At 31.7% G+C, this 26,114-nt stretch overlaps 1 protein-coding gene across 5 annotated transcripts in view; it reads right to left on the bottom strand.

Annotated features, from left to right (window-relative positions):
• Positions 1 to 8,453: 8,453 nt before the first annotated feature.
• The window catches only part of LOC135924876 (potassium voltage-gated channel protein Shal-like), a 45,882-nt gene continuing 28,221 nt past the window's right edge, over positions 8,454 to 26,114 (bottom strand). For 2 of the 5 annotated variants that reach the window (XM_065460004.1, XM_065460003.1), the window contains 5 exons: positions 19,559 to 19,747; positions 13,872 to 14,034; positions 13,348 to 13,598; positions 9,993 to 10,164; positions 8,454 to 9,297 (listed from right to left, as the gene is read on the bottom strand). In XM_065460004.1, coding sequence (XP_065316076.1) covers positions 8,930 to 9,297; positions 9,993 to 10,164; positions 13,348 to 13,598; positions 13,872 to 14,034; positions 19,559 to 19,747 — 1,143 coding nt within the window. In that variant the 3' untranslated portion in view covers positions 8,454 to 8,929. The remainder of the gene's footprint in view (positions 9,298 to 9,992; positions 10,165 to 13,347; positions 13,599 to 13,871; positions 14,035 to 19,558; positions 19,748 to 26,114) is intronic. The other 3 variants (XM_065460005.1, XM_065460006.1, XM_065460007.1) reach the window with 3 other exon arrangements.

A 26,114-nucleotide genomic window follows, 5' to 3' on the forward strand; every position in this document is an offset into this window, starting at 1 on the left:
GATATTTTAGTTATGGAGATCTTAAATGGACAATGTTTGTGTCCGAAGGTTAATTTGAAGATTGGCAACAAGAATATAGATATGTTATTTGATACGGGGGCTAGCATTTCGATTATGTCTAGCGAAAACTTTTATAAGTATTGGCCTGGAAAAACACTTGAGAGGGAGTCCATGTGTGTCAGACAATTTGATGGGTCTGAAATTGTGGTTTTAGGAAAAAGTAAATTGGGGGTGCATCTTAACGATACTATATTTTTTCTTGATTTATGGGTAGTAAAGGAAAATGTTGAAACTATTATGGGTTGAAATTGGATTACCAAGCTTGGTCCTCCTAATAACTATTGGAATATTTTTTATATTAGTGGTAGTGTAATAACTGATGTTGAAGAGAATGGAAATTTGGATAATACCGGTAATAAAATTTGTGAAATTTCGGAGGAGATGATGGAGAAATCGAGTAGGTCGGATTTTAATGATGTGATAAATGAGAAGCAAATTATGGTAGGGGAAAAAGAGGATTGGAGTAAAGTTAATCAAGCTATTCCAGTTCTAGTGAGGCAGTATGGCATCATTTTGATGAAAAATTAGGTTGTTTGAATGATTATCAAGTTGATGTTCAACTTAAGGAGGGTTTTTCACCGATCTTTTTGGCTTGTCGGCGAGTTCCTTTCGAATGGAGGATGGAGATCGATGAGGAATTAGATAGATGGGTGAAAAACGGCCTTATTATTCCTGTGGGATATAGCGAATGGGCAACCCCGTTAGTGCCAGTTAAAAAGGCAAAAAGTAAATTGAAACTTTGTGCGGATTTCAGGGTCACAGTAAATCGATGGGTTGTGGAGGTTAAATATCCATTGCCTCGGATTGAGGAGATTTTGGCTCATTTGAAGGGTGCGAAATATTTTTCCAAGGTGAATTTTTTGTCGGCGTATTTACAGTTACCTGTGAGGAAGGAAATCCGTAAATTATTGACGATAACGACTCCAAAGGGGTTGTTTGCATTTTGTAGATTACAATTTGGGTTGAGCGTATCGGCTCCCATTTTTCAACGTACCATGGCGTCTGTTTTCCAGGGAATGGAAGGGGTCTTTTACTAAATGGATGATATGCTAATTACGGGAATGACGCCGGAGCAGCACAACCAGCGCCTGGAAGAAGTTTTTAGGAGGATTAGGGACAAGGGCTTGAGAGCCAGTAGAGAGAAAAGCGTTCTGAGCGTAACGGAGGTAGATAATTTAGGGCATCGGATAAATGGTATTGAGGTGAAACCCTTTGATAAAAATTTGAAAAATATAACAAATATGAAGCAGCCGAATAATAAGGCGGAGGTACAGTCGTTCCTGGAAATGGTAAATTATTATAATCGTTTTGTGGAGGATTTCGCCAAGATGGCAGCGCCGTTATATGAATTACTGAAGAAGGGAACTCATTTTGAATGGAAAAGTGAACAGCAATCAGCTTTCGAAGTTTTAAAGGAAAAGATTGGAAAAGAGCCAATTTTAGTGTGTTTTAATAACGACTGGGAGATCATTTTGGCGGTTGATGCCTCGAGTAAAGGGGTTGGAGGGGCGTTGTTGCATTTAGTGGAGGGCTTGGAAAGACCCATTTTATTCCGTTATTGAACAGGAGGCTTTGGCCGTTATTTTTGGGTTAACCAAGTGTAGAGAATATTTGATTGGAAAAAAATTTGTGGTTAATACAGATCATAAGCCTTTGATTCATTTGTTTCGGAAAGATAACCGAGAGTTGATGATGTCCCTCCGGTTGCAACGGTGTTGTTGCTGGTGGGCAGTTTTAATGTGGAAATTCAATATCGTCGGGGCAAAGAGAATTGTTTGACGGATATTTTATCACGATTAGGGTCTGATAATGGAAAGTGTGAGTTGAAGAAGGACAGGGTCGGGGAAATTGAGAAAGCCCTGGTTTGTTCGCTTTCGCATATGCTCAAAGGGGGTCCTACCAATTGGGAGGATCTTAAGTTGAGTACATTGAAGGATAGAGAAATGACTCGGGTAAAATTATGTGTAACGGGGAAAAGACCTTGGGAAGATGATTGTAAAGTTTTTAAGAAGGTGGAAGAGGAATTGTCTGTGGTGGATGATTGCCTAATGAGGGGTAGTCGAGCCATTATTCCGTTCAAATTACGGGGTAAAATTTTAAATTTGTTACATGCTGGACATCAAGGTCAAGGGAAGATGAAATCGTGGGCTCGTGAGTATGTTTGGTGGCCGGGTATGGGAAAGGATATTGAAAATATCACAAAGAATTGTGAGCCGTGTAATTCGTGAGCGGCGATGCCCCGAAAGGAAGTGGGTCAGATATGACCCAGGTCGAGGAAACCATGGGAACGTTTACACGTTGATTTTTTCGATTTAGATAAAAAGTCATATTTTTTAGTGGTAGATTCGTATTCGAAATGGATAGAGTACGAGGAGGTACATGGGTATACCACGAAAATTGTTGTACGGAAATTGAGGGCATCAATGGCCAGGTTCGGATTGCCTGATACAATTGTATCTGATGGAGGACCTGCTTTTGTTAGCGAGAATTTCAAGCAGTTTTGTAAGGAGTCTAGGATTCAACATATTTTGACCCCGCTCTATCATCCCAGCTCAAATGGTCAAGCTGAGAGGATAGTAGCAGTGGTAAAAAATTGGATAAGGAAGGCCGGCAATCACAGGGATGGGACGTATTTGGCCCAATTGTATTACCTTAATTCCAGGAATAAGGAGGGAATGACACCTACCGAATTGTTTTTGGGCAGGAGGACTATGATTCCCCTAGATTTTCTAAGGTCCGATAGTCACTAGAGGGGAATTCTGGAGGACCGAAAAATTAGGTTTGGAGTTGGAGAAAAAGTATGGACTCGTCTGTTTGACGGGAGGGGCAGGAAATGGGCTAAGGGCATTGTTGGGGAAAACAGAGGTTCAAAGTTGAATTTGGTTTAGTTGTAAATGGGCGGCACAGTTATGCGCCACAACGATCATATACGACCCCGGGAATAGGCCTGAGGTAGCTTAGATGCCAAATACAAATATGAAAATATATATAGAAATAAAATGAAGGTTCATCCCGAAGGATTAGACTCGTCTCCGAGCCGATATAAAATGTAGTTACGTGATAAAAGAAGATTTGGGTAAAGTATCGTACGTGGGAATGGGAGGCTAAAGGGATCAAATAGGAGAGGGGCTTATCTTAGAGAGGTGATAAAAATATTTATGTGAAAGTGAGAAATTGAATAAAGAGGTTATCCCGATAATATTACGAGAAATTAAAGTATATGTTACGTATGTATATGTAATGTTAAGTTAAACTGGTTTAATGTTCCGGCTGTCGGTAATGAAAAAAGAAAAGAGATTGAAATTGTGGTAATGTAATTATTGTAAAAAGGAAAAGGGATAGAGAAGTTGTAATTCATTTGGTGAGTACATTTTTGTTCATAGCCTTATAGGATAAATCAGGGCTGTTGAACATTAGTATTGGTACTGGGAAGATATTTGTAAAAAAGGAAATTAAAAAAGTATTTTTTGTTAGCACGTGCGGCGTGTTTGAGTTATTTCCCCCTCCCCCTTTTCTCTTGTTAATAATGTAATGGCCCGTGTGTGTTTGGAAGACCTTAAAAGGAAATATGAATAGATTTAAAATGTGTTTATGTTTCGTAACGCAAGCATTGATTCTTGTTTTATTGGTAAATTAGTCAGTGTTTTAAAAGTTTTAAATACATAAACAGTAATTTTTTTTACATTAATTGTGAATTTTTTTTTTTTAAAAACATAAACATTAATTAATTTTTGTTTTAAATTCATTTAATTTTTTTTGTTGTGTGAAATTTTGTTATAAAATAGTTATTTTTTTTAAAAAACATAAACATTAATTAATTATTTTTTTAAAATTCATTTATTTTTTTTGTTGTGTGAAAATTTTGTTTTAAAAGAAAAAAAAATCAATAATATTTTTTCCGAAACCTCGGATAAAAGAAAGGCAATATATATCTTTGATCAAGAGTCTCCTCATAGTTCCAACGGATAGTATTGAAACATTATTTAACCATCTATCCATAAATATTTCCCCACATCCGCGAGATGGAGACTACCTCAAGGCTTGTTGATCTTGGAGACTTTTATCTCCAGGTTACGTTGATTAGAAAAAAACAATGGCATGATCTTGGGCCCAAGACCCACCGATAAAAACCAACTACCTGACCCAGGAGTTCGTCGGAAAAGATGTTACAATTTCCAAGGCGAGGGGCACCTCCGTCACCAATGTTCCAGACCCCTAAGGGAGACCCGGGTATCTTTGGAGACAGTTTCCGACAACGCATGGCGGGGAGCAAACGACGGAAAAAACGAGCAAATCGCGAGATAGGACCGGTGGCGACTTCGGTTCCTCAAGGACTCATAGCCAGCATGGGCAGACCTCTGCAGAATGTTCAAGACTGTGACGTGTCGATACCTCTCGAAAGAGGATCTGGAGTTTCAGTTGGGGGCGATGTATTGCAACGAGCGGTGTGTTATTTACCATTATTGTTATTTTTCGTGTATATCTTGTATTGGAAAGTTGTAATCCAAATTTCTTCAAGATAATCTTATACTTTGTTTTACTACATCCTGCGATTATGGTTGGCCAACTAAGATCTCAACAAAATCAACCACAGGATGGGGCGCCTAGTCAGCCCCCACCGAATTTGCTTACGCCAGATAATTCGGTTAACCTCCCAGCAGATGGTGCTGCAGCAATCACCTTAGCGATCCAACAAATTTCCCAACAAATGGAAACAATGTCGACCCGAATGCTAAATTTAGAAACAAGCAGAAGAGGACGATCGCCATCCGCCAGGAGCAATTATACGTCAACGCCGTTTCTGGACCAAATATCCAGACGAAGCAGACCGCCATCGCCAGCCCCTCTGCCAGCAGCCAGAGCTCCACTAACCGTCGAAGAAAAAGTGGCCAAACTCGCAAGGGTATGGACAGGCGTATCTACGGACCTCCTCGAACCAAGATGCAAGGCTAGCGAAAGAGACCGCCACGAACTCAAACATTTGAAGGAAGTTGTGGATTTAATCTCAGCCAACACAGAACCAGGCATCATAGACGCGATAACCAGAAGGGTTCGTATCTTAGGACTAGCAATACACTGGGGTTGGGACACAGCCCGCCTCAACGATACGTCCTACCAGGATAAATTCCTGGACTCCGAGGAAATGAGGAAATTAAATTAGCCAAGGAGCCCTTTCGAAGCAGGGGCCGTGCAGGCCCCTCTACGACTTACCGGCGGCGCCCGGAAAAAAAGGAAGCGCCCACCACCAGGGGTAAGAAAAGAAAGTAGAAACGCAAACGCCTCAAACGATAACCTTTTTCTCACTTCTACGCTATCAACTTTAACCCCCAATACCCAAAGGCCCTTATTAGGGCCACCCAACAGCCCTTTTTAGGGCTACCACCGTATGAACCAACGGGGATCATATGCCCGGACAACGGATCACCGGTCCGAAGAGGAGACGCAGCGCAATTTCCAGATTGGCTAAAAAGGGTAAATCTTTACCTAAGGGAATTGAGGCATCAGCTGTTCTCTCCTGATGAAGGTATTAGCTCGGATGACGAAAATAACAATAACAATATTCAACCCCCGTCGACTCCCGAGCCAATACCAGCCAATCAACCTGCTAGATCGGACTCCGACATTCCATCGTTCCGCTCTGAAGATTCAGGAATCCCCGAATGGTGGTTACCCAACACATCAACCATGACCTGGGAATCTAGCAGTAGTGGCGACCCCGAAGCCACGTCCTTCATTTCCGAAACGCAATCTTCAGCGATGGAGGTGATTCTGGTATGCCCCAGGTAGGGTCAACAGCAATTCCCAACTTACCAGGTATCCTGAATGGAATAGCTGGGGTGAATTCGCATGCGACTTTTACGGACGAACAGCTGAGGAACAGCCCACAACTTGACATCAGCAGGGCAAGGCTGACTCCCGGTCCTCTAATGTCAAATTTCACGAGACGCGTAGCCGCCCGTGGTTTCAGACCCAGACTGGACACCCTTAGAATAAACAACAACGAGAGTCATTACTTCACACATAGGAACAACCACGCCATCTCTGAACGATACTACGGAATCGTACAACAGATGATAGCCGCCGATATCGTTATAGAGACGGATAGCAACCAGATCTGCTCGCCCCTATACGTTATCCCTAAAGCAAACGGCACGCCAAGAGTCATTAGCGACTTCTCCGAGACATCAAAGAACTTTTTACACTACCCATTCAAGCTAAAGTCCATTCCTTTGATGTCCATAAAGCTAAACGAAGCCAAGTATGCATGTAAAATAGATATCAAATCCGCATTCTTCTCGATCCCACTGGCAGAGCAAGTACGAGAGTTCTTTGGCTTCAAAATACATGTAACATACTATGCATACAAAGTCCTTCCAATGGGTGCGTCATTCAGCCCTTACTGTCTACAGTTTATTATTCTAGATGCATGCTCAAAAACGGTACGACGACCAACTACAATGTTTATTTAGATGACATACTGATATATGGAGACAGTGAAAATGACGTAAAATGGTCTCACTAGATCACTCAGATGCACCCTTAAAGGCTGGGGCCTCGAAATCTCCCAGGAAAAGTCAGTACTAGACCCCACACCGTTCATAACATACCTGGGGGTCCCAATAAACCTAGACAATAAAACTCTCAATGCAGATAATACGACGCGAAGAAGACTAGTACGATGCCTATCAATATTCAGAAGACATTCATATCAGCATCTGGAAATAGGCAGAATTCTGGCAGCAAAAGTACTAGGAGTCGTCAACCACTTCGCGTATACCATCACCGGTATGTCGAGGCTCTTTTCCCCCTACTAAATTACCATAATGGAAGGACAACTAGCCCCATTAGTCGACACGTATTTAGCATTCAGAAAAGCCGAAGCAATCATCACGGCACTAAAATACCCCTTACAAATACGTAACGCTGCCACCTACCCTGTATACACCGACGCCTCCGACTCACATATTGGTATATCGTTCTGGGGTTACCAAGACATGTCTATCTCATATACAGAAGCCGCCCTCCTCCTCAATGTACCAATGCACGCAATACAACACATTAACGCTAAGGAGGTTTTAGCAGTAGGTGTAGGTACGCTACTAGCAATAAATAAAGATAAACAAGTACCTATCATTTTCACGGACTCCACGGTAGCATACTACACCCTACGTAAAGGAGGATCCAGATCACCATCCTTGGAAATAGTAATCACTAGTATTCTGTTCAAATTAGGATTACTCGACTTTACGGCATTATCACAAAATATTTGATGGATCCCTACAGACGAAAATCCTGCCGACAAACCATCAAGGACCTGGATGGGAGATACTGCCCACCGCAACCTCTTCGAAGGGCCACCACTTACGGGACCGATAATGCTGCAAGATTTAGAAACTTCCCTATTCGGCAATGACTCAACTATAGAAACGCCGTCACTAATATCAAACCTATCAATAGGGTCAACAACGATTACCTGCGAGCTAGAACAATTGAGCATTCGAAGCTCGGAACTATAACAAGGCAACAACCTCAAATCAAAACTAAAGAAACAATAATTAACACAATTAGAACGATTCATCCGTGCATATTTATTTGTATAAATATATTATTATTAGTGTTATTTACCATTATTGTTATTTTTCGTATATATCTTGTATTGGAAAGTTGTAATCCAAATTTCTTCAAGATAATCTTATACTTTGTTTTGATTTAAGAATAAAAGCCTGGGGATGCTTAAGCCATAAAGGCCAAGGCATCCGACTGTATCCACATTCCCTATAGGGGAAATGTTATCAGGATACAGTTTAGGATTCATTGGGAAAAGAGTAAAGGGGTTGGGGGTCTGGGAGTTATATCACTGATATCCAGTATTCATGATTTTGTGACAACAGGTTTCAAAATTTTTTAAAATTAAAATGGAAATCAAATTTTATATCAGAAAAAAAACAGGCATAACAAAATAAAATCGCTGTAAAATTCAAAATTATTCTTTTTCAATATTTTTTAACTTTTGATTTGAAGTTTTAGTGTTCTGATAACATATTTTTTATCCCATTATATAAATTAAAAAAATTTTTTTTTTAAAGCCAATCAATGCCTTAAGAAGTGTGGAAGGGTTTAAAACCGTTTACTTTTAATATTAACTTAATTTTACATTTTAACCCTCGAGAGTCAAACACTTCTATCATGAGAGGGGGTATGACGAAAGGTCGCCTTTGTCTATCGAGTAAAATGTGAGGGAGGTAGGGGTAATAAATGTATAGAGGGGTAGAGGGGTATGGCAAAAAATATTACATTGATACCCAAAGTTTTGAACGCATATTCTAAAATCTTAAGTTTTATTCATTGAAAGTTTCTTTTATAAACCCCAATAAAATAAATATATATCTCAACATTCCATTTTAATAATCAGAGCCTATAAATAAATTTAATAAGTATAATAATTTTATTTAAAAAATATCGATAAAAAAAATGATTAGAATATTTTTTAAAAAAATGAAAGAAGTACAAAAATAAAATTTTTTTTAAAAAAAAGTAAAAAGAAAGATAATAATAAAAAAAAATAAGATAAGAAGAAAAGTTATAATAAAAAAAATTCATTAACAAGTTTTTCCTTCATTTTTAATAAAAAATCACGAATGTAAAATTGAACGCAGATAAATTATCCAAGCACAATATTTATATAACGGTCGGAATGATCTTGGGGGGGGGGGGTATTCTATTTCCGCTTAAGAAGAAAAAAATGAAACTGAGATATTAACTATTTACAAAAAAAATTTTAAAAAAAATGGATCTTTAATTTGTATATCTAAATTTCTTCGAAGAGAATCCATAAGTTTTAAATAAAAGATAAATTCTCAACTATACATCATTTTTTATCATATCGAATATTATTGTTGAACGAGGGTACGGTTGTTATCACTCTGTATAACCGTATGTCTTCGCTTTCGTCGAAATACACCGGATCATCTCCTTTACTCCCTCTTTTCCTGTTTTTTTTCTCGTCGTGACTTTTGCTTCCGGATTCACTATTCGTTACGAAATGAGAAGATAAAGAAAGCGAACTTTTTTTGGACGAATTTTTATTACCATAACTTTTTTCGAATTCGTTACGACTATCATCGGCATAATCGTAGAATTCTCCGAAATCAGAACCCTCGTTATCAAGAAAAAATTTGTCAGATTCATTGAGGTGTAATTCCGTTTGCGAGATAGGCAATGTTTCGTGGGAGTTATCTTGATATTTTTTGAAGAAAAAAATTATAAATATTTACGAAAAACAAGAAATAGATTCATGATTATTCAGAATAAGCCATTTAAATTTTAATGACAAGTCAGAACATTAGTAATGATATATGAAGTTAGTCCATTTGCCAAACAAAGACCAAAGTTTAATAAAATGCAAAAGGACCCATTTTTTTAATATATTTTAAAGGAATCACGTGGTCGAGTCTGATTCTATATATCAACCCCACAAGGAGAGAACCACCTAGTTGACTTCAAAAAACACATAGTCCGTGCTGGATTCGAACTCAGAACTAATTCCCAAACGGGATCTAAATTTATTCAAAGATGATCGGTACATAACTAAACGAATGTTTTAAAATTTTAAACTAAGAACCGAGATGAAACTGAAGTGCAATACATAACGTTTCGACCCCCTGCAAGAAATAGTTTATGATTAATATAGCAATTTAAAATATCGGTTATAACTCACACCCATGAATACCGTGTTATTTATTTTTCAACGAATGCTCTTAATGGTTAAATCCCAATTTCTTGGAACCTTTTTATTTATTTAAGTATATACATATATATATCTCGAATTATATAATTTTATTTGTGATCGTTTAAAAATATAAATGCATAAACTGATCTCCTTTTTTTAATTAGTGTCTTTTATAAAAGAGTATGTATATATCCCACATTACTGTTCATGCCTGGGACTGTTAGCACGGTATGTTTAGGAGCGATTTCGGGATGTGAAGAGATAGGATTTGGAGAGGAGTAATGGTTAGTTGTAGTTTGATTATCTGTCATTGAGGCGTTATTAATTAATAACGAGGATTTGTAAGGCCTAAAGTTGTGGCTCATTTGCCTTACCTAAAATTTATTTTATATTAAAGATAATTTCAAAAATAAATAAGAATTATTATGTTTTGATTTATAAATTTTAAAAATTAATTGATAAATGAATGATAAAAAATAATATTATTTTTTTTCTCATCATAAGAGTATCCAGGATTTTACTAAAGGGGAGAGGAGGGATATTTTTTGGTTTCTGTACTCCATATATTTTATTGGCATGTTTAATACCTACTTTTTAATGCCATTTTTCAATTTATATATTTTAAAATAATTTAGGTATTAATTTATATATTTTAAAATGTTTTTTACTTCTAAAGAAGTCGTTATTTTTTCCCCGGCTATTGGTCATTTATTTTAAATTTTCAATAAAACCAAGAATTGTAAGATAAATAAAATCGTAACACAAGATGAGTGAAAAAATAATTATAATTAAAAATCTAGTTGTGGGGGGATGACCCTAATACTGAAAAAGTTTCTCCTCAATATTTTAATGGCTATCATCTAGCGAAGATAGAACTCCTCTGCTGGGTCATCAGCTTTGGCAGAAAACTTTCCTACGTCTTTAATAAAAAACAAGGACAAAATTATCGAATGTAGTGAGAGTGGAATAGTGAGAGTGGAAGTTACAATCGGAAAGAATATGTAATCGCTATGAATGACAACAAAATTAGCATATTTGCTGTTTCAATAGCTGACAATGTGTCACGGTCTATATTGGAAACAGAAAATATATCGGCGCAAGTAAACATCTATAAAAGGAACAAACCTTATTTGCATGAAATTTTGGTGATCTTGACTTGGTGGCGAATATTATTAAATAGACCTAATGGTTCACCAGACCAATGTACACCGGCTGAATAAGAGTTCTCTTGGTGAGCTGTGGTTAGATTGTCCATGGCTATAATTGCAATAAAGATAGTTCCATATTTAGTAGGTCAGAAAAGCGCAAGGTATAGAGTCACGGCAAAGCTAAATTCCTGGTTATTTAGCCTATTCCTAGATAGTTTCCAGAAATTTGTATCCAAATTCTTAGTCTTGACAACCACCAAGTTGTCTAGCCTTTTCTTAGAAGTAAATAAGGCAGAGTTTTTAGCAACTAACTCTTTCCAGATATTTAAGCTCATCCAACAATGTATGAGCGGGAAGTGCGGATGAGTCTTTTGGTCCGAACTAAGAGGTATTGAAATTACTGATAAGACCTTGGTGGAGAAACTAAAATGAAGATTCTAGATTTTTTCCAAAAATCTTTTTTTCACGTGACCTTTAATGTGATCAAACATTGTTGATAAAAGGACACATTGAATCTTGTGAATGTTGAAAAGGGGAGAAGGAAGAAAGCCTTGTAAGCTAGAAAATAGAGAGCAGTTCTTACACAAGGACATAGCTATTGGAGACATGGTCAAATAAGAAACAGACAGATTTTTCACCTCCAAAGAGAGCTTAGATATATGAAAGCATCTGTAGCCACGTCCATGAAACTGGACGAGTTGTGCGAAATATCAATTAATTTAAACCCCATTCCGACGTTAAGTTTGAGACCAATGAACCCTTCGTTATCATGAATGTGCATTGATTTTTTTTACCTCAAGAAAACTATCACATATGAGATCATCCTCTGTGTAAAAGAATCAAGATCTAGAGCACACTCTTTTCTAATAGTTGGTTGCAATCCTAGATAAAATAGAATGGTTCAAATAGGGTCTTGGTTGAATGCCTGGAATGTGCAAAGTGTGGAGCAAGAAGGGTTGAACATAATAATATAGTAAAAACCTGAGAAACTCTGAGATAAAAGTTTATATAAAATGTGATCATAATAATTTTTTGTAATATATGGTAAGGTTTATTCAAATTATACCTATATTTTTAAAAAATATTGTTCATAATCATATTATATGTAAACAATTTTTGGAAAAATGGTGCCATGAGAGTGTATGTCTAGGGGGGGGGGGTAATCTATAATAGCTTAAATGATATTTATAAAAAGTGTAAAATTTGCAAAGGAAAGGGGAATCACCCCCCCCCCCACTCTCAACATTGATTGCGACAATTGTTCGATAATTCAAGAAAACGTATAATTTGGCTATTATTATCCTGAATTATAATTTCAGATACGGGCAATCAATTTGGGTATTGCTATAATACAAAAGGTCGTGAGAATCTGAAAAATATTTCCATTTGATATGTGCAAAATGGAGTTGTAATGATATTCGGAATAAAGATAGGTTGTATGTCCTCAACATTTTGCGAAGAGTTCTTCTAAAGATAACCTTTTTGTCCTCATTAGAAGTGAATTCAGATGGTTGTAAATGTTTGTGACAAGGTTAACAATGGAATGTTTTACTTGTAGTTAGTTGTTAGAAAGTTTCATAATCAAATGAGATCAAGGCATAAAAAAATATGATAGACGAAGTGTGCCTTTGATATTGAGATTGTCTATCTTCCTGGGGATAATCCTATAAGTCAGAGGGAGAGAGGAATCTTGGGGTTGGCCGATTAAGGCGTTTTTTACTTGTTGGGTTAAGGAGAGTTTAAGAATTTGTCAGGAATCTTTAAAGCCTTAAGGTGAAATAGTAAAAAGGTCTGCCAAATGTTCAACAAAATCAATGTTTTAAGAAACCCTCAATATTATTTGAGGTGGGGATGTTTAAAAAACACTGTTTGAAAAGTTGTCATTGGTGATGTCTAAAAAAGGAGGAATATTTCTGGGTGGGTAGGTAAATTTAAAGAGGAAATAAGGATTGGGAGGAAAGTCTTACTGAGAAATCCTCTAGATAACTCACAAAGATTGACAACTGGGCCATGGGTAACAAAATAGTTTACATGTATATTGGAAAATTTTTTAAAAAAAATTATTGCTTATTAATATATGGAGGATAGAAGGGCTGAGTGAGATAATTTTTATTAGTTTGGATGATATTTACGAGGGCCTGAAAATTTATCAGGTCTCATCTCGGCTATTTCGATGTTCTCCCAATTTAAATTTATGGCATATTGATAATTCTACAATAGTTCACCCATCAAATTTCTTTTTAAAACTTCCTGCACTTAGATTGATTGATTATTGTTAAGAGTATATTTGCGACCTCTATTTGATGATGCATTCAAGGTAAAAAAAAATTGGTTTGATTTAAAAATTATATTCCTAGAAAATGTTTAAAGTATCGATACGAGAAATAGTTTTAAAAATTCAGTATATACATTTATGTTAACTTTATGACTAAGTGGGTTTAAGGGAGGGCTTAGACTGGATATATGATCGCTTTTCTTAAGATTGTTATCCCTCGATTTCTTTTTGCAGCAGTTTGATATGAGAAGCGACGAAAAGGGAGGATTTATCATAGGATTCTTGGAATACCACGTTGGCTTTTTGATTTGAACTTTAGGTATATTTTGATGCATCAATTGCTGTCTTTGTAGGTAATTAGGAAAAGGTGATCTATTATTCGCACCTTTTGTCAATATATTATTTATGTAATAGATGGTTGGTGTAGGTATATTAAATTTATATGGTTATCATTCAACAATATATTCTTTATCTCTTAAAAAGAAATATATTTTGGGTAGGTGTTATTTTCTTTTTGCTAATTTTACAGAATTAAAAAGACATATACTTATAAAGTTTAGATACTATAGAGACAATAATTAAACTATATTTTAAAAATAATAATATAAATAAGCTAAATAATGACCTCAATAAAAGATACTATATTATTAAAACAAACTAGGAGAAATTGAAGATCTTAAAGTGGCATCTGTCGATCCTCTAGATGTTTGAGAACCTTTTAAAAGTGGATGAGATGGAGAATAATGTGATATCCTACGAAATTTATTAGATCCTATGAGGTTATCCGATGATGGAGGTTGAACGTCCAAAAATTCAATATCCTTAGATTTCAAAATAAGTTTTATTAATATCATTATGAGATGTAAACAGTATAAATGTTAATAGATTCTTTATGGGTTGAACGAAAAATTAATATTTTATATATTAATACCCCTCCCCTCGTTGATAAAAAAATTCGTCAAAAACTATAAGACACAATGCGAATCTCGAAACATTATCATGTCGGCTAAATCTGCAGATTGCGGTTTAATATTTTATCCAACAGTCATTATATTATAAATTTTAAGGACATCATGCAAATCACACTTACCAATGTGTTTCAATTTTTTTTTGAAAATGTCAAAATCAAAAGCACTAATAATAGACCAGACGTCATCACTTTAACTTTTGTCAAATGACCTCTCACAGTCATGTGAAAACACTTTCGTAGTCTTCTCTTCTGATCACACACACAGCAGAGAAACTAGAAAAAACATATTAATCTCCTTAATATTTAATTTTATCCCGCTCGTAACTAACAAAAGTATTTAGTGACAAGGCTTACGCTCGTCAAGAAGCTATGTGAAATACATCCTTAGGAACTCTGATAATCAATTGTTTACATCCGTAAAGAAACATATCTCTCATATGTCGTTCCATTTCTTTGAGTAACCACTTTTTACTAAGAATAAAATATAGTTTTCACCCATTTTTAATTTATACATGCATTTATACTTATCATATATTGATAAAAAAAATTTACATAATTTTGTTTTATATTAAACTCTTGTAGCTTTATAATTCTCAGAGGTCTGTAGGCCCGGATTGGATGATATGATTCAGAAAATTCGGCCAAATATCTGGACGAGATCATATTTTGGTAATTTAAATGTCTAAAAAAATTTGATTTCTTTAGGTCTCTCTTCTATAAGAATAGATCCTATATAATAATAAATAAATAAATAAATTATTATATAAAAAATGAAACATTTCTAGCACTTTATTCTGTGTCCTAATTCGACTGGCTTATTTATACTTATTGTTGTTTAGTAGCTTAGCATAGGCTAAACAGCTTTTGAAATAGAACACCATATTTTAGTTTTTTAGATGCTTCGTGGCTTTATTATTTTTCATATTTTTTTATCGTTTTTTTGTTTTGAAAATAAATTATCTAAAATATCGGCCTATGATGCAATAATTTCTTAACTAAATGTATATAATAGAAATTCAACATGCATAATTGCATAACAAAGGTAATCTATCATTGCAAATTGTTGATAGAGGGTAATTCTTGACTCCCATTCATTATTTTCTAAAACTTCAAAAAAATATAGCAATTAAAGGTGTCTGCTTTCTTGATCTTTTGAATAATGTTGCATTATATATAATTTAGCTGTCTATCAATCTCCCATGATATCCTTAAAATTTATGTCGAACTGCAATTTGAATAAGAAATAGTAGAGGTTGTTACATTTTCACGGAATCGTAAATAGAGAGCTATCGTAGAGTGTCTATATAAGGGATAAAGATGATATTCTTGTTTAATTCCTCGAAGAAAAAAAATGTGTAATTTACATTTTTTTCTCCTTCCTCATGCGCAAATTGCTTTCCTTGCAGGAATAATTCATTAAAGATATTTGGTCCATCACACTAAGAAGGTATAAAAAGTGGGCGTGCTTATTGTTCTTGCCATTGCATGTACCGTTTATTTTTTTTGCGGCTATTTATGATAAACTCAAATATTTATAATTGATTGCGAAAATATGCCTTAACTAGAATTTTGCTTAAAAAGGAGCATTAGGGGGGCCACAATTTTTAAAAACATTGGGTATTTCAATCATACTCATTTTCTAATCATTTTTACTTAAGATAATAAAACCAGGTTATTAATTACTAAAATGAGGTTCCTGAATAAGTAGCTTAGAATAGAATTTAAGTAATATTTAATATATTACAGCAAAATATAAATAATTTGTAATAAATGACAAAGCTAAAAAATATTGAACCATAATTTTATGTAATATTTTTACTCTTTTAACCTAGAATTCATTTTTTAATTTTGAAAAGAGTTATAAAATACCAAAAATAACAATGCATAAAAAAATTTCTGTGGGATGGTGAGGGGGGTGGGGTAAAATTTTTGGTAGAGGATCTCTCCTCAAATTCCCATTGAGCCACATTGGATTAATATTTAACTCGCTCACTCGCTCATAGTGTTTTTTTTAAATTCACCCGCCCATCTCCTACCCTCTTTTAAAAGTATTTTTAACACCCTCACCCGCCCATGTTTACAATCTTTTACAATGCCAGACCATTCCTGCTCGTAATGGTCGGGCATGGGCCGGCGGGTTAAAATCCGTGACCTCTAGTTATAGCCCTGGTAAAATGATATGGTTTTATATTTCCTCATCTATCACTCAACCAGATTATATTTGAACTGGATGTTTTTTCCAAGAATTATCTTTACAAGTTTGCGCAGTCTCATGCCTAATAACGTTTCTAAATTCAGCCATTTTAATGATATTATTAACGTTTAAGTTAAGTCTAAATCTTTTTATTATAACTAGCACAATAACATATAAATATCTAAAAACATATATAATATGTAAATTTAATTTCAATTAGAGGGGAAAAAAACTTTCAAATAACTTAAAAATTCTTACATAAAAATTATCTAAAAAGATGAAAAGCTTTTCCAAAAATGGGTAAGTATCCCCACCTACCCATCCCCCCAGACGTCGATAGATATAATATAATCATTTTGTTAACACCGATAAGTGATTAATACATATTTAGTTTCAAATTTATTTGCCGAAAATGGTCATAATTTTTCATATTTGTGTTGATATTTTTATTTTTTAACAAAATTTATGGTTTTTTTAAAAAAAAAACCATTAAATAAAGAGAAGCTTAGTCAAAATAAATTTATTTAAGCTATAAAAGTGTATAATATTTTTTCATCCAAAATATAAAAAAAATAGTGGTAAAAAAAAATATGATGATATTTTTATATCATCATATTTTATTATATAATTTGGTTTGATTTTTAAACTGGAGGCAGAGGTTATTTGCATTGAATTGTATGCATATCAGAGACCTGCAGGCCCGAAAGCCCGGCCACAAGGGCCAGGCGGTATGTTAATTTTATATATATATACCTTTTTTTAATACCCGGTATCGTATATTTTAAATCGCGATTAATATCTATAAAAATTAAAAATATAAAATATATTTTTAAAAAATCCGGGAAGCCTTGCAATTTGCAGGTTTCTGTATTATATATATTATACAATAATAAGTGGTCCTCATATTATAGCAATCTGGTTGAGATTCATCTAATTATCAAATTTTGACATGCCCTCCCTCTAGTTTAATCTCTGCTGAGGGGAATAAATTTAAGAAGATTCCTAGCTAAGTTTAAAGGATTTACTAATCATAATTGAATTTGAAATGGGAATTAATTTAGTTAAAAATAATATCAAAAATAAGCCTTAAAGCAGTGGAGGTTAGATTTGTAAAAAAAAGTATCTAGCGATTTTATCAAATATTATGATTAGATCCAATATCCATATCGATACATTCATTTAAATGCTGTCTAAAATGGATCATATAAAACCGTTAATTGGAAGCAAACTTAAAATAATTATAAAAATAATTACCTATTTGAATGGATTTTTCAGTAATTGCAAGATATGTTATAACAACTTGCCTTTCCTATTATTATAAAATTTAGAAGATAGCCCGTTAAATGATCAGAAATTTCTCATTTAAAAAAAATGAAAAATACAGAATCAAAGGCAGCGTTTCTATGTTACAGATATTTATTATCCTTTTTTATTGTAGATAAGATAAAACATTGAATTACTAAGTTTATAAATTTTATTCAAAAACTTTCCCAGATTTTTATTAATATTTAAATGTTTTGGTATTAACTTATTAACAATTTTTAAAATGGAAAATTTCAAGAAAAAGGATTTGAAAGAAGAAACTCAAAAATAAATAATATATTGTATTTTTAAGATCATATGCTTAAATACAAATATTTGAAGAATGAAAGAAAACATCGTCTGCCTTTTAAAATGGAAGAAAACAAGAATATTTTAAACATATTTTTAGCTTTAGAAATGTTATGACTTTATAAACCCGGATTATTCATAATTCAAGACAATATTATTCTTTTATTGTTCAAAAATTGTAATGGAAAGTAATGCAATTGAAAATCTGCAGTACAATTTTAAAACTAACATTCATTGAAGTCCTAGATAAGGAGTATGGATATAAAGATATAAAGATATAATATTGATAATCAGTTATATATTAAATTGTGTTGAAGCAAATAAAGTTTGCATCCTAATTATCATGACAGAATATTTGCAAATATGAAAAACAAACAAATTATATATCAAAAAATGGCAATGACAGAATATTTGCAAATATGAAAAACAAACAAATTATATATCAAAAAATGGCAAATCAGATTGAGTTGAAATTGATAAATAATAGCATCTAAAATTGGTAATTATGAATAATTATGTTATGATGGAGATGTTTTCAATTTCAAACTAAATGTAGATTGATATTTTGAAAGTGATTACAGTAAAAAATTCTTATTCATTATTTCGATTCATATAAGATTTTTTTAAATTTAAATTATATTTTATACTTTACTCTCTACTAAACACATCGGCTCGATAGTTCCATCCCTTATTTAACTTTATCTGGGTTACAAGGTTTGTTGGTAACCTTGATAAAAAAATCGGCATAATTATATGGAGGATGGACCTTCATATAATTCAATTACTTTCACTTTGAACAGGTCTATGACCAACGTGAAAAATAAGAATGAAAATTACGATTAACTATCATATTTGCAACTTGAAATGTACTATATAATATACTATATTTATAATGAATATATATTTAATTTATAATATTTTTAAAAAAAATTTAACAAAATTGAAAAGTGTTATGTGAATCCATAATTAATGAAAATCGAATGTTTAGTTATAACTTTATTTTCTAAATGATATCTAGAGCATCCTTTTTTTTTATTCAATACTAATTAAATGACGAGCAGACACTGGATATACTATATTTATAATGAATATATATTTAATTTATATAATTTTTTAAAAAAATTTAACAAAATTGAAAAGTGTTATGTGAAGCCATAATTAATGAAAATCGAATGTTTAGTTATAACTTTTATTATTTTCTAAATGATATCTAGAGCATCCTTTTTTTTTATTCAATACTAATTAGATGACGAGCAGACACTGGAAAAATAAGGAGTCAGATGACACATAGACATTACTATAAAAGCTATATATTATATAAATTGGCATCGGTAGCTCAGTTCATAAAAAAAAACCATTAGAGTTAAAAAGATGAAATCATGTTTTTCAATATTATATTTAAAATAAATTTAATGTTAATGTGGGGCATATATGAATTAAATAACAAAATATCTTCCCAAAGATTAATTTAAACGAAACGTTCAGCACAATAGTTAGTTTAAATAGTAAATTTGGCTTCTTCCTTCTTAAAGTTAATTTTTTTTTCAAAAGAAATTTTAAAAAAAATTACGGTTATGGCTTCTAAGCATTTGAGTAAATGATGGTGTTGCATTTTGAGCAAATCTGGTTTAGATATGGAGGACATTATCACACCCTCGGCAGCTGTATTCGAAATGAGTTTTTCTAAGTTATGCTTTTGTTGGAGGAGCGAAGCTTTAGCAGCATTCTTGACGATATGAATTCTTGCTAAGCGTGCATTCTATTAAAAATACAATTTAAAAGATTAATATCGGAGGTGGTTAAGTTAATTTTTACATATTATTATATATTCATTCCTATCCTTATTCCTTTCTTCCTTCCTTCCTTCCTTCCTTCCTTCCTTCCTTCCTTCCTTCCTTCCTTCCTTCCTTCCTTCCTTCCTTCCTTCCTTCCTTCCTTCCTTCCTTCCTTCCTTCCTTCCTTCCTTCCTTCCTTCCTTCCTTCCTTCCTTCCTTCCTTCTATTTCATTCAAATAATTAAGATTTTAAAAATATTTTATAAAATTGTTTTATAAAATATAAAATTATAAAAAAAATTTTTGATTTGAACATCCTTTTTTCCTAGATTTTTATTAAATAAAAATTTCTTTTTATAAATCAAAAAATAAAAAAATTAAAACTTTTTTAGTATCTGAAAAAAAAAATCATCCTCAAAGAAAATTCTACGATAAATATAATATTTTTATAAAAATAAATCTTTTTATTTATTGATTTTTTCCGTGTGTATAAAAAGCTAAAGAATCCAGAAACATTTTATTGTTTCGAAAATTAGAAAGAAAAAAAGAAAAATTGTTTGAAATATATCACTAAGTTTTAACGAAAATAAAATTAAAAAAATATTAGTGAGTAATGGTGAAAACGAAAAACCGATATTTTTATTTGGTCAGTAATTTTTGAAGAAAGGAAGCAAACAAACTCTAAGTAAGCTTCCCTATATCAATCGGTGCTGATTCAATACTAGGCTATTACTAAGACCAAGTGTTTACCAAATGCTATGATAAAATTCATCTCAATTTTTACCGCAATTCCATGTTTATTATTGTAAATGCAATTTTTCTTTCTCTTCTTTTTTTTTTGTTTACTTTTATTTATAAAATTATAGGTAGCACAACCCTTTCAGTTCTTGTAACACTTTAGTGGAGTCTGACAGACCCCAATTTAAATTTGATACATTTCCATTTCTATTATTTATTTTTTATTGTGACATTTCATATATCAAACCTTACACACTAAAACATTTATCTATTTTAAATTTAATTTATTTTGAATACATAGTGAAACTATTAATAATAAATAAATAAATAAGTAATATAAAATTTAAAATAATTGTTTATAAATTGTAAACTAAACTAAGTAGCCTAAAATTTTGTTAAATTATACAAATCAAACTGGTTGCTTTAAGATTTAAATATTTGTTATGTCATTAGGTATGGTCTCCTCTGTAACAACCTTATCTTCACATCTGGTGTGGTTATTGTATTTATAATTTAATAACCTTTCATTTCTCCTTGCTTTTGGGGAAACGGATAAGATCAGATTTACATCCAAAGTCCATGTTATATTTTTCCATGCAAATCAAATCCAACATGCTTTTAATATATTTTTTATTTCATCAATTTCCTCCGACAACATTTTCGATTGTCAGAACTAATATTCCATTTTAATGTTTACTTAAATTATTTTAAATAACATACATTGTTTAAATTTTTTAAGCCGCCAGCCCATTTTTAATTTTTTTTAGCCCGTCCGCCCACTTAGATGCGCGGGCTTGAGCGAACAGGCCAAAACCCACCCATTTCAGTCCTCTAGTTTGAAATATTGATTTCTAAATAAAATTTGTTATATAATTCAAAAAAAAACCGGTAATATTATAAAAAGTCTTAAAGTGGCGTTAGGAAAATATGAAAATTATTTAAATTATTCGAAAAATTAGTTTTATTTGATTAGAATCAAATAATCGTGCATTCTTATTCCAAAAAACGAATAATTAATTATTCGATTCTATTCAAATTATTTAAAATAAATCAAATATTCATTTCTTTCTGAATAGTCCTACCAAATATTAAATACAAAAAAAAATTAGAGATATTAAAATTAAAACCGAGATACTGGATAAAGTTAATGTTTGTTTTTTAAAATAAAATCGAAATTTGTTTTCTTCAAAAGCTTCTGCAGATCCATTTTAAATTTGTATAGTGTATTGTAAATTTTGTCGCTTCAAATATAATGGGGCCCATCTCAAATTTTAACCAATAAAAAAATTTCCTCGCTTTGGAGATTAGTACCTTTCTTTTATTTTTCTAGAGGAATTCAAATATACATTAATTCATTAACTTTCATTTTTTTATCTTCCCTCCCATTCTATTTTTTAATATTATTTTTAATTCCTTTCCATTCCCTTTTATTCTTTTTCCTTTCCCTGTCTCTTTTTTTTATAGATTTTTATATTTTTTACTTTTCTAAAAGAAAATGAAAAAATTATCAAATTACTAAGAGAAAATTGATTATTCGATTTAAATTAATTAAAAGAAACATTTTCTTTTTATATTTGTTTTTGAAAAAAAAAATTTACGTCAAAAAAAAGCGAAAATAATTAATTTTTATATATTTTATTTTTATTATAATATTAGATTTCTCCTTTTATTTGAAGTAATTTGAGTCGTCCTATCTTTTGAATTTTAAGTAAATTTATCATGTTTCGGTATATTTTTCTTTTATTCACCATCTTAGATATTTTTTGGAATTAAATATGCAACCTCATAATTTTGTGAACTGGAATAGAGTAATAATTTTGGGAATTTAAACTAGAGACGGGCGCTGGCCTAATTTTTTATACACAGCCCGCGCCAACTCACGGTTGCCATCAAAAAATTCACGACCTTTCACACTTACTACTAAAAAAAGTTTGACCCAACCCACCCGCTCACGAGAGATAATATTTTGATCACGTCCATCACGCCTGAGAATTCACGGTTTTTTAAAATTTTTCAAAAGTTTTTATTTCTCTAATTCCATATTAATAACACAAAATAATTACAATTTATAAATCAAAATGACTAATTTTTTTTAAAAAAAAGAAGAATGTTTTTTTATTTAAATGTGTTCGCCTTTCTAATAAGCGATTGGCTATGGAAAATAACTTATCACTAGGAGCCCTTGTTGGGGCTGATAAAATTTTACTCGCTAATTTCCTCAAAAAGGGAAATGTTTCCTGCATCCAAAAATTCAAAATATTATCATTTCTATTTGTTTTATGAGCCATGAATTTTTTAAGTTCATCCTGACAACTTTCATCGGTAGAGGTTGATGCTTCATCAGAATTATATAGAAATTCTCTAAATGTTTCATTTAAAACAGATTTGTGCATTTAACCGGCCAAATATGATTCGGTCAATTAGCCAATATTTGACGGGTCAAATATGGTCAAATTACAAATAAATGTTTTTTAAGACAATATTAACTTTATTTAATTAGTGGTAAAAAATGATCTATGTAATATTAAATTATAATTTTTTTAAATTCTATAATTAATACTTCGTTCTCCATGGCAGAGTTTTTCGGATTTATATTCAATATTATCTTTTTCTTTAATATTTTATCTGGGTGTCCTGATCTTCAATCTATTGCTTTTCTTCGTATGAATATTACCCCAAACCGACCAATTTCTTTCTAAAGAAGAAGTATAACTAAGAACTGTTAGTAAGATATTAGACCCTTCTCTTAATGCTCAAGGTAAGCAAAGCATTATTGCTTTCCACGTATTTTGGCTATTAAGTATATCGTCGCTTTTACTTCTGAAATTTATGATATCATTTAAAAATATTATGAATATCATCACCTTAAAATGCTTATTATATAACATGCTTTAAACTCAATACTAGTAGATGCTCGCCTTATATTGCGGATCCAATAAATAATCAGCTAAAAATCATGGCATGATTGAATTGTTTTCCAAATTAAGCATCTCGTTTTTTAAGTGAGATGAAATACATTTATCCCTTCACACTTACAACATTAAGATAGCTAAATGTTAGAATAGTTTAAAATTTTAAATTTTTCGTCCAAAATATTTCTTCATTTAATAATTATTGGTAATTATTTCGGAACAAATATCCAACTTCTTCAATAGCAGCTTACGGAGCTGTCATGCATATTTCTATTTGCTCTTTACATTTTTGACGATGCCCATCTTGTTTGGATAATTGTACATAATGTAATGTAAATCAGCATAGTAATTTTCTCAAGCCATGCTGAAAAATTATTTTATTTATTTATATATTGAATGAGAAAAATTCTTTTATTTTATATTTTAAAATGAAATTTTGAAAAACTTATATTTTAATATAAAATTATAACTAAATCGATACCTAGATGATGCAAATATATTTTAAAATAAATTATAACCTAATTAGATTGATAAACAAGCTATTAGTTAATTAAATAAATATATTTATTCACCAATAATATTTTAAAGTATTTGACCGTATTTGACCAGGTCAAATGCTCCTTCGGTCAATTGACCATCTGACCATAATTTAGAATATACGGTTTTTATGTGTGTAGGGTGAATTACAAAAGTTATAAATGATAGTTGACCCAGACTTATGCATATTATCTAATTTTATATCATTTAGCATTTTTAAGGTTGTTTTATATATATCTTTCTTTTCTACGTCTATTAACTTAAGTTCGGATCTAGAATTAAGCCTACCTTATGTAATGGCTGCATAATAAATCTTTCCTTTAAAAAAAATGTTGTCCTGTTGTATCACCTTCAGAAGGTTTAACAAAATTTTACTAATTTTTGTTTCCATAGATAAACTTCGTATATTATGGGACAAGAATCTGCTGAGATTATCTGAGCATTCTTTTAATATTGATAAAAATTTTAGTCAAGATAAATGAAAATATTTAAATTAAATTTATTTATTACCAAAATTTCCATCACTGAACGAGAGTTAAGAGATCTATTATTTTTCATTCAATTAAAATTTTATAAGATGGGGGAAAAAAATGTTGTTTATAAAATGCGGAAATTTTTTTTTGTTTCCAAAAATTATTGTTTTTTTCAAAAAGAACTAATTATATAATTGCAAATTTATATTCATAAAAAACAATTTTAAAAATTAAAATTTCCGTGATTCACATGGAAATTTATGTTCACGCCCAATTACGCCAGGCAAAATTATGGAGAAGGCTCGTCACGCCCAATCATGCCTATTAATTCATATTATTTCCACTCACGCCATAATCCATCGTGTTACGCGTAATTGTACGGCCCGCGCCCACCTCATTCAAACCGAACCATTAAATCGATTATAACAAGTTATTTTCACTGAATAGAAACTGAACCTAAACCGTTAAAAAAATTTGTCATCCAAAATCGGAACCGAACCTTTAAAAAATGCATCCTAAAATACTGCCTACGATTTTTATGGTAACAACTAAGTCAATATCCTTTTTTTTTATTGAAATAAATTGCATAAAATATATCATAATTAACTTAAAAAATATCGAGCCTTTAAGGTTTTTTTCATTTCATTTCACCGAGAATATACTCAGAAAGTAATGACGAAGGCTTTTAAAAAACTTGTATTTGTTTTTGACTTTGGAGGTATTTCCCCTCCCCTTTCCCCTGGCTACCTGTCTGAATAATTATACTTTACAACTTACATGATATAGATTAGATTACACTTAAAATTCGAAACTGATACAAAATTTCTTATAATTATAAATTACAAATTTATTTTTTTTAAAAAAAAATTTAAAATTAATTTTTAATTAATTTTTAATTCGTTTTTTTCTAATTTATTTTTTGATAAAAACTAAATTGCCATAATTATAAATATAATAATAATAATATAGAGAATGTGCGTGCGTAATATGGCAATATGTGTAGTATTATTTGGCTTAGTTAATGAGTGTAATATCTTACAAAATTATTTGAAATTTATAGGTAGAAATAGGTATTCTAAACAATAAATGGATTACAAAAAAAAAAATTATTAAGTCTTATTTTTCTTTCAAATTATCGTTAATAGTTATATATTGTATACATTTTTGGGGTAGAGAGGGGGGGGGGATTATTATTAGCTTTAAATGTTATTTAGGAGAACAGACAAATTTCCGAAGGGAGAAAAATTTTCTCCTTGCTCCATTCCCTCTCTCCTAGTTACACCTATGAATATGTGTATGATGCTAATCGTATAAATGAGAAATGGAAAAAGTATAGGAAAGAAAAGGAGAAAATGGGATAGGAGAGAGGCAAGAAAGTACTGGTTATTAAGATAAATTCATTTTGGTTATGTTAAGACTGCAATTAGCTGTTGCAATCTTAGAGCTTTTCACTGTTCAATGCAAAAAGGGAAGATATTTTTTTATAAATAATACATTATTGATTTTTTTTACACTCTAAATTATTCAGATTTTCCTATTTTTTTAAAAAAAAAAATTTATATAAAATATCTTAGAACATTAAATAAAAATCTACATTCTACAATTTTAAAAATAAATTAGTAAAAAAAATTTTTCACAACACATAATTTTTGGGGAAATCGAGATATTTATTTATAATATAACTCATCATTC

This window comes from Gordionus sp. m RMFG-2023, chromosome 2 (assembly GCF_954871325.1).
Source record: "Gordionus sp. m RMFG-2023 chromosome 2, tfGorSpeb1-WG-v2, whole genome shotgun sequence".
Classification (NCBI taxonomy): domain Eukaryota; kingdom Metazoa; phylum Nematomorpha; class Gordioida; order Chordodea; family Parachordodidae; genus Gordionus; species Gordionus sp. m RMFG-2023.